The 9730-nt window shown below is 45.8% G+C and overlaps 1 protein-coding gene across 2 annotated transcripts; it reads left to right on the forward strand.

Moving 5' to 3' along the window:
- RNPS1 (RNA binding protein with serine rich domain 1) lies at positions 1 to 9651 on the forward strand. Of its 2 annotated transcripts, XM_059826355.1 has the most exons (8): positions 833 to 848; positions 3168 to 3359; positions 3717 to 3872; positions 4180 to 4371; positions 5573 to 5675; positions 6493 to 6646; positions 7119 to 7260; positions 8545 to 9651. In XM_059826355.1, the coding sequence occupies exons 2-8, from the start codon at positions 3289 to 3291 to the stop codon at positions 8648 to 8650; spliced, it is 924 nt and encodes a 307-aa protein (XP_059682338.1). In that variant the 5' UTR covers positions 833 to 848; positions 3168 to 3288; the 3' UTR covers positions 8651 to 9651. The 2 variants fall into 2 exon arrangements, with proteins under 2 accessions (XP_059682339.1, XP_059682338.1); XM_059826356.1 differs by lacking the exons at positions 833 to 848; positions 3168 to 3359 and adding an exon at positions 1 to 21.
- The last annotated feature ends 79 nt before the right edge of the window (positions 9652 to 9730 follow it).

Here is a 9730-nt window from a genome sequence, read left to right on the forward strand (position 1 = left end):
GCTGTGGCGGGCGCCGAGGATGTGAGTGGGGCCGGGGAGGGGGTTGGGGCCGCGGGGGATCGGCGTCCATCCGGCCCAGCCGCGGTGCGGACCGGCCCCGCCGCCGCGCGGGGGTGCCGAGGGAAGCGCGCCGGAGCCGCTGAGGAGGAGATGGCGGGGCGAGGGTCAGGGATGGGGCCTCGGCGCCGCGGCCTACCGCGACCGGGGGCGGGGAGGGAGGGAGGGAGGCCGGGCCGGGGAGGGGCCGGGCGGGGCCGGGCCGGGACCTGGAGGGGAGCCGAGGCCGGGGGTCTCGGCGCTCCCCACGGCCGGGGCGGCGGGAGGAGCGCTGTGCGGGCCCGGGGGCGGGCGGGCCGGCGGCGCCGGGCCTGGCGGAGGCGGCGGGCGGCGCGGGCCCCGGGGTGCGGGCTCTGCTCTGAACCGACTGTGTGCTTGGTCTGTGCTTTTCTCTTCCTGTTCCTCAGCCCGCGCCTTGGCTTCGCTCATAGTATGGCAACACGTACGGTGCGGTCAGCAGCGACAAGCCCTCGGTCCGCCCGGCGCCGTAACGTACCCCATGGCGTGCGAACCGGGACGCGGAGCTGGCTGCCCCTGCGCTCCTCCGGCCCTGCTCGCTGTAGTTAGCTTGGGCGAGCGGCCGTAACTTTGCAAAGAACTGCAGAGCGTTGAACCCTCTCCTCACACGAGGAAATCTTTTCCCCATTTTGCAAATGAGGATCTGAAGCAAACTGCCATTAAAGGACTTGCCTGTAGTCGTGCAGGAAGTCCGGGGGAGAGCTGAGTTTGCTTCCGTTGCTACAGAATTGCAGCTCTCTTAAGAGTGCAAATCAACTATTTAAAGCAGAGAGGTGTGTGTGTGAAATGAATGTTTGGCCTGTGTAGACTGCTCTTAAACTTTCTGGTTTGGGGCGGGTGCTGCAAAAACATTTGACTTGTTAGGGATTGAGATTTTTTTTGATTGTAAGAAAGAGACACATTGCTTACAAATGCGCTGTTATACACCCTGGTGTGAAGACCATGATTTTGTTCTTTCCACATTTTCCAGTGAATGTCTGAACACATGCGGGTGAAAGTGCCCGCAGGCTGTGTCTCGTAGGTTGAGGTTTCCAACTGAAGTAAGCTAGGCAAGTGGCATTCTTGAGAAAGGTACATATATTTTGATGGAGAGGAAACACTGGTTAGTTTGGAGGCTGCTTAAATGCTGCATGTACCATCATATGGAAGCTTGCTGAATGTATGAACATCATCTTTGTCTAGTAAGTGCCTGTCCTAAGGAGTGGTGCCGGTGTGGTAGCAGCTGTGTAACTGAAGTGTTACCTACTACTCCAGCAGCAGGCTGACAGCAAAGCGTGTGCTGGTCTTCGTCCGGGCTCTCTCTCTTCCCCCTTTCCAGTAGGGGTAAAACCAGAGCCAGCTATCAGACAATAATAGATAGTTTTGCATGGCTGAGCTGATAGCATCATCGCTGTGATAGTCCACAGATGCAAGAGAAGTTGTTGTGTAGGAAGAGTAACACAAACCTGACTGTGGTATATTTAGAAGAAAGGTGGGAGAGGGAAATGTGGAGTTCTTTGGTCTTGTGAGTCCAGGAACTCGTCTGTTCTGTTCTTCCAAGTGAGTTAGCTGGTCTCATGCAGTGGCTTTCAATTTTTGAACTGCAGCCCCCTCAACACTTTGCACTAGAGGCATGGAGCTGGTTAGAAACATTGTACAGCTGAACAACATACACAGGTTTGCTTTTCTTAGTCGCCTTTGCAGCACCTGTGGAAGAGTCCATGGACTGCCTTCTTACTGCCACTGGTGTTAGAGAAGACATTTCCTCTCCCAGTGAGCCCTGCCAGTGTCACATTTGTGTTGTGGGTTTCCTGTTCTCCACACAAAAAGGCATGGGTGTTTCTTGGCTCTTGGATCTGCAGAGAGCTGGCTTTGCCAATGTTCATTTGTGTTGCTTTTTGGAGCGGTTGTATTAGGGAAAACTGTGAGGCTGAAAATCAGGAAGGTGAGTTCAGCTGTTCAGAAGTGATCTCTTCCCAAACATAAATTTAAGTGTAACTTATGTAGAGAATAAAGTAATTGCTTACCAGAATCTGACACCAGAAGCACAGAAGCAACAAGACTGGTGGATGCAGTAAGCTGGAGAGGTTTTTTTCTTGTTAACTAATTTTGCCTGTGATGCATGTGGAGATAGAGAGGTTTCCAACATCATGCAGTACAGTGAATATTCCAGGTCACTTCAGATAAGCCTGGCAGTTCAGACATGCTTGTGCCTACTCTTCCATTTCCTGAATGTTTCATTCATAGGTAGATAACGGGTGTTACAGCAAATCAAATCTGCCACACTCTTTTAGTGGTTATTAAAACATACGTTGGAGGCAGCTTGGTAATGCAGGTGTTAAACAATCCATTTGGGATAGTCAAAGTGCAACAACTTGTTTAGATATAGCAGAATATGTGATGGATGCAGCCCTGTCATGGGAAACATCTGGAATTCGACTAATACCCGGTATATCAGTGTTAAATAGTGGGGTCTTAAATTTGTCTTTGGAGTAAAGAGGGAACTGATTGGGGCTAGATGAGGTCAGAACCCAGTTTAGACTTTCTGCTAAGAAGTTAAAGTAGAATCTGCTTTTGCAGCAGTGCAGCAAACTGGGCCCTTTAATCTGGTCTTTCCAAGGCTGATAGAGCTTTGGAAGCAGCTTGTTGAGGCTGAAAGCAGCCATATTCAGTGGGGGGTTTTGTTCTCAACAACCCTTCCTTCCTGACAAATATTTGCTATGTGGCACAAATTGGCTTTGGAGAAAACCAGTGCTCACTCCTCTGGAGGCAAGAGTCTTGTCAAGACGCACGAGCTGCATGTACATCTTGCAGAGAAAATGGATATCCTCTGTTTGCCATTTTTTTGGTTGGATAATTAAGGCCCTTTGTACTTCTGTGAATGTCAAAACGATAGCTTTAAACATGGATGCAGACTTTTACATGCGGCACACGGTGCCAATGTGAGCCGGCACAGAGGCTGGCCGTTAACGGCCGTATACTGGTATGTGCAACTGAAGTACTCTGTGGAAGTCAGTTGATGCCCAGTGTGCTGCCATGGTTGCAAAGTGGGTTTGTTGTTTTATGCCTATCTGTTAATTTCTTGTTTCTAAACCCTTTTATCTTGTCACTAGGCTGTTCTTTGGAGTTTATTGCACTCGATTAGGGATCGGTTCTCAGAATCGAGGAGTTAGAAGTGAGATTTGAGATAAGTGAGGCCCATTCGGTGCTGCTTTGGACGCCTCCGAAGGGGAAATGGAGTTATCAGGATTGAAAAAGAAGAGTTTGCTAGGACTCAAAGAAAATAATAAAAAATCCAACACTAGGTAATCATTCTGTCCAAATTTTCTAGGCTTAACAAAACTGGGGATGTTACAGGGTCTTAGGGCTCTCCCAGTGAGGGTGAGGAATTGGAAATGTACCTCTTTCTGCGTGAATTTCTGTATGTGAGAATTTCTGTATGCTATAGCTGTCTTCCTCAAAGCTGCTCTATAATGTAAAATTTTCCTTTTTAGAAAAAGTCCAGACTTGCCTAATGCTTTAACTCTGTAGTTATGGTGGTCTTGAGTTACATTTGAAGTTCAATGTTTTGTGTTGCTGTTCTGTTCTTTGTTTGGGTGTGGGTTTTTTGTTGTTTGTGTGTTTCTATATTAAACAATGTCTTCTGCAATTTGTTCTTGAAGGGCTCCCTCACCAACCAAGCGCAAGGATAGGTCTGAAGAGAAATCAAAGGACCGGTCCAAGGATAAAGCAGCCACTAAGGAATCGGGTGAAAAGGATCGTGGTCGAGACAAGACACGCAAAAGGCGCAGTGCTTCCAGTGGAAGCAGCAGTACCAGGTAGTTACTTTTACAGGTACTAACAAATTACGGTGTTTTTAGAAACCACCAGCTTGATTTCTGGTACGTCTCATTCCCTGTGTCATGGACTTGTTGAAAGCTTGGATTGTGTTAGTCACAGTACAGTTTTGTCTAACTTAAGGGTTTTGGTTTTTTAGGTATCAATTTCCTTTGGCTGTCTAGTGAGCTATGGAGAATCAGTTTTCATTGTCCTAGCTCACAGTTGCTCTCTCCGTAATTATCAGAAGTTTTTCGGCCATTCTTTTCCTGGGTACTTCACTCATTTTTATTCCCTCCCCCTCAACAGATCCCGTTCCAGCTCAACTTCCAGTTCAGGGTCCAGTTCCAGCACTGGTTCTAGCAGTGGCTCCAGCTCGTCTTCTGCCTCAAGCCGCTCTGGGAGTTCCAGCACCTCACGCAGTTCCAGTTCCAGCAGCTCCTCTGGATCTCCAAGTCCCTCTCGACGGAGACATGACAACAGGAGACGCTCCCGCTCCAAGTGAGTTTTATTTGCCTTCTAGGAATTACCAGATGGCTGGTTAATTTCCATGTAGAATACAAGATTGTGATCAGAATAGATTTTTTTTTTTTGAGGACCATTTGCTTTCTCCATAACTTAAGAGATCTGGATTTTGTTAGAATGGGTGTACTCCTTTTGCTTACAGTCAAAACAAATGCCCTGTAGGAAGAGAGTTTAAAAACCTCATTTTAAAGAGTGATTTTAAATATTATATTTTGTAGAGGCAGTTTTAATCAACGTTTCCTTGACAGTATGGAACTATATGGGCACTAGATGAGAGTAAAGCTCTTTGGTTCCTGCACATTTCAGCCAAGATTAACAGAAAAGTCAGGGCTGAAAATGGTGTATATGTATATTCTTATGTATAAAAAAAATAAAATGGCAGGGGCCAAAGGAAGCATTTTCCTGTAAGGGTGGGAATCAAACTATGTTAATGTCTGGACAGTTTTTCCTTTGGATAATTCTGTAGGTAAGGTGCTGAAGGCTGATAAAATCTACTGAAGTATTATAAGCTAGTGGGTTAGGTTTTTTAGTATATCCCTCAATTTATGGGCAGTAAGATTAGGAAGGAACATAAATATAAATTTTCTGCATGCTGAATTTTTTACAGATTAAAATTACATTCCAGATTGTAAAAAAACCTACAAAGAAATTGTGATATGCAGTTACTTAAGTATTTTTTTTAACTGTGACATTTCTGGACCTCTGTAGTGAACAGAAGGTACAGACACACAAATCATTGGTTCCATTAATTCGCCTCGTTGTGGTATGCTTTGGTGTTTATGTCCTTATTTTGCCTCTTTCATTGTTGAGGCAAAAACTATTTTTTGTTTTAACAGCTGGAAGATTCTTTAACTATAGCCAACAACTTTGAAGAAATGTTCGCTAAATTTCATGTTTGTTACCCTAGTTGCAGTAAAGTTGAAAACTCACCGAAAAAGACTCTCAAATTCTGGAAGGTTCTAAAGCAAAAGCAGGCAAGGCAAATGCAAGTCCTGAGGTGTTTCTACGTGGAACACCCCCACCGCCACCCCAGCACTTCCTAACCTGTAACTTCTTAAAAAAAAAAGATGCCCTCCCAAGAAAAATGGTATTTTTTTATCATGTGATAATGACTGGCTTCTTGGTTTTGTCTTGCATGTTCACTGAAAACTGTAAACATTTCTGTTGTGAAAATCAGGTCCAAGCCACCCAAGAGAGATGAAAAGGAGCGGAAGAGGCGGAGCCCGTCACCCAGACCTACAAAAGTGCATGTTGGAAGGCTCACTAGAAACGTGACCAAGGTAATGGCATGTTCCCCTGTAATATCAAGCTTACATATCTTCTGTGAGGGTGTGTGAGTGGCTCTTTTAAAGCTCTCAAAACTTTTTTTTGTTGCTAGAGTGCTGCCAAGGTGTCGCTGTTGGAAATTCTTGCTTTGTGTCCAGATTGATCAGTGCGGAAAATCTTGGTAGGATTCTACAGAGTCAAATACAGTGCAGGCTTTTGAGACTGTGTAGTGCTTAAGAGGTCTCTCTGCTTTGTCAGTATTCCAGACCTCGTATCCTGCCTTACTAGGAAGAAAACTGTAGAAGTTGGGACAATAGCTGAAATGACCTTGGAGGCATTAAGGGTATCTGGAGGGTCTTGATAAAGGATCTGAAGAGAGCTGGGCTGGCTTGAGTTGTCTTTGCTAGAATGTAGTTGGAAGGTCTTAAGAGGTAAAAGGTTTAGGCTGCTGAAAAAATGATGTTTTTTAAAAACAAAACAAAACAAAAACTATTGCACCTTAAGAGTTTTCAGCTGAGGGCATAAGTTCCCTTTTCACGTCCCCAAGAGGATTTTTACGCTAGTTGTGTTTTTGTAGCCATTGTTGACATGCAGCAGTAATGCTGCTAGAACTTAAGGTTTGGAACAATCCAAGGAGGAACCGGGAACTGATTAGACAACAGTAGAGAAAGCAGTGGTAATCCTTTCCACACCTGGCCAATGAAATATGTCTCTTCCTGACGGTGGCATTGATTTAAAGCTAGTCTAGTGCTGTGGGTTTACTGCTCTGTGCCAGCCAGGCCTGGTCAGTAAGTGTGGTCTGTGTCCTTAAGACTTGCTCTTTCTCTGCAGGATCACATAATGGAAATTTTTTCCACTTATGGAAAGATTAAAATGATTGACATGCCAGTTGACAGGCTAAATCCACACCTCTCTAAAGGTTATGCTTACGTGGAGTTTGAGAACCCAGATGATGCTGAGAAAGCCCTCAAACACATGGATGGAGGTAGGTATCAAATGCTGCAAGGAGGCTGGGTGCTTTTAAAAATCTTTGGAGCAGACAAATTTGATCTGAAAATGAGTTAGAGGTGATGGGGAAGCCTTGGGGGAGTTGATCTGAAATACTGTCTGTTTTTAGCCCAAATGGCTTTGGCTTTTGTGTGGTTCAGGACAGATCCAAAACATCACAGAAAAAACTGAGTTTTTTCAAAACAAACAGTAATAAAATTCTTTAAGTTTCTGTGAAAATCTTTCCTGGTTAACATGTGAACTGCAATTCAGTGGGATATTAGGTTAAGAACTCTACTATGTATGTGGACTTTGTCAGAATAACCCTTGAGCGGGTGGTGGGAATAGGACTCTAGGCTGGTTCATGCTTCAGTTGCTTGTGACAAAGCTGTGAGTTGCAGTAATGTGACGTGTAGATGTTGGTGTTGGAAAATACTTACTTCTTCCCATTTCTGTGCTTTCCTAAAAAGGCCAGATTGATGGTCAGGAGATCACTGCCACAGCTGTGCTGGCACCACGACCTAGGCCACCTCCCAGACGCTTTAGCCCACCCAGGAGGATGCTGCCGCCACCACCGATGTGGCGCAGGTCTCCCCCTCGCATGAGGAGAAGGTGAGAGTTGTGACAATTTGTATTTCCTTCTTGGTGTAACAACACATTACCAATGAAAGACTGGGCATGGGGACAACTTAATCCTGTTGGACTGGACTTTCCCCTCCAAATGACAGTAACAGCTCTTGGGCATCAGTTGAACTGGATTGTATTTCTTAACTCCTTAGCGCCAGGGTGACCTGCTCTGGTCTACACCCTGAACACAGTCTGTGGGAAATGTCAGATGCTTTCCAGCCTGTTCCCTGGAGTCCCTTCTGCGTAAATGCTTGAAGGTGAAGTGGGAATGGACTTCTGGCTGGCAGAATGCTTTTGGCAGCCTGCTCCAGCCACTTGCTTTTCTGAAGCCCTTGCACCTCTCTCCCTTATTTTTACAAATGGGCACATGACCTAAAAGCAGTCCTTCCGACGCGTGTGCCCGTTGTGCGACTTGGGGCTGCCTGACCGTGCTCAGATAAGAAGTCTTTCAGAGTCTTCCTCAGCATCTAGATGGGCTCCTCTGTCCTGGAAATCTGCTTAAACTCTTGTCACTAGTAAAAATGGCTCCTGTTTGAGCCACTTGGTTGCTGAACTGCTTACAAACTACAGGTTTAAAATGAGAACTAGTTAAATTGGCACAAGACCCACTGCCTGTTGGTCCTCCTTTAAACATGCCTCTTACTGAGGTCTGGCAAGTGCTAGATTCCGCGTTCCCTCCTCATCGTTTGTTTTCTTCCCTAGTCTAACTTCTGTTATCTGTTCAGGCTCTGTTAATACTCTGTGCCTGGAACCTCGGTGTCGTACTGGTGGCCATACAGATTGATTCTAGTACTGAAGAACTTGAAGCTTAACTATTTCTTTAGAGTTAGACTTCCTCTAAGAAATGTCCCTGTGGTTTGAAAGGGCTGATATAAATCCTTTCCCTGAGTATCACTGTAGTGCAGGAGTCAAAGCTGACTTTTCAGGTGAAGGAGAATCTGACGTAGAATGAACGTGAGCTCGTTTTGCTTGAGGAAGAAGACAAGATTCTTGTCTGTTCTTTGGATATTAAACATTCTTACAACTTCCTGAAGCAGAGGGATGGTAGCCAGAATATTCCTGCTGTGTAGTCGATGTCTGAATTGCCTTTTTCCTGGCTGGAGCTGGCTATATTTCGCTGGAGCTCTTTTAGTGTGGTGGGTGAGGGGTTTTTTTTGGGGGGCGGGGGGGGGGTGGGGCAGTGTTTCTGAAAAGTTGGTAGATGAGCTTAGAAATTACTGGAACCTGTTGCTCTTGTCTCCTAATGAAAGCTTTCTCCTTCTCTCTCAGGTCCCGGTCTCCTAGGCGCAGATCCCCCGTTCGCCGGCGATCAAGGTCCAGATCTCCTGGACGAAGGCGCCATCGCAGCCGCTCCAGCTCAAACTCCTCACGATAAAGCAAAAAGACTGGACAGCTTTTTATTTTTTAACTTAAATCCTGTCAGACTAAATATTGTACCTTTTTTTTTTTATAATGGGTCTGGGTGAGGAGGAGTGAGAGATAATCCTGGAAGTGAAGGCAACCTAAGATGAGAGAGCAACAGTTCCCGGCCAGTAGACAGCCTTTGCTGTGGGGCTTCTAGTTTCCTGGCATTGAGTTGAAATTATTTAAAAATGGCTTTGATTTTAAAGGCTGGAAAAACATCTTTTCCAGATAAACGGAAGGAAAGATGTTACAGCCTTTCTTTCTACAGTTAGCAGGCTGCTGCTTGGTGATTTCTAAACGCTTAGCACGCTGTACAGACGAGCATGTAAATCTTGAGCTATTTCAGAAACCCTGTGTAGTAAGACAGGGAGGCATTTAACTTGATCTCTAGGTGCCAGCACAGGATTTTTCAGAGCAGCCGGAACCCAGATCTGCCCAAGACTTAAATACCGAGTTGTCGCTTTATTCTGATTCCCAAACAAGTTATTAGTTTCTGCAGAGCGAGCTGTTTCTGCAGATTGAGCTCTTCTGTAACGCATATACCAGGCGATGACCACAGAAACAACGGTCCAGCCCACTGAACATGATACTTTAGAAAAGAAGCTGGAAGTCTTAAGAACTGGTTCGTAGCTGCCCCTGTAAGTGATTTCTTTCACCTTTTCTTAAGGGGTTTTGGTAAAAACTTCCTACCCGACCCCCCAGAGAAAGGGTGTGAGCGCTTCTGCTTTTGCAAATCTCAAATTCGCAACTGAGCGTCAACCCCCTGGAAACTGCGAGGCCACGATGCTGTCTGGATTAACTGGGGTTCGCATAGGGAAAGGCAAGGAATTTACCACCTGTTGTACAGTCAATACTATAAAGATTTTTTGTTTTGTTTTGTTTTGTATCACTTTGTAGCCTTTTGGGCCATGTTGTGTTTGTACTTGTGTAGGACGAGCGACTATTGAATAAAGCAGTAGGGTTGAGAACAGCCGGCCTGCCTCGCTCCCTTCTCCAGCCCCTTGCTCTGCGCAGAGGCCGTGCGGCCGGCAGCTGCCTTCACTGGGGATTT

Source organism: Gavia stellata, chromosome 18 (genome assembly GCF_030936135.1).
Source record: "Gavia stellata isolate bGavSte3 chromosome 18, bGavSte3.hap2, whole genome shotgun sequence".
In the NCBI taxonomy this organism is placed as follows: domain Eukaryota; kingdom Metazoa; phylum Chordata; class Aves; order Gaviiformes; family Gaviidae; genus Gavia; species Gavia stellata.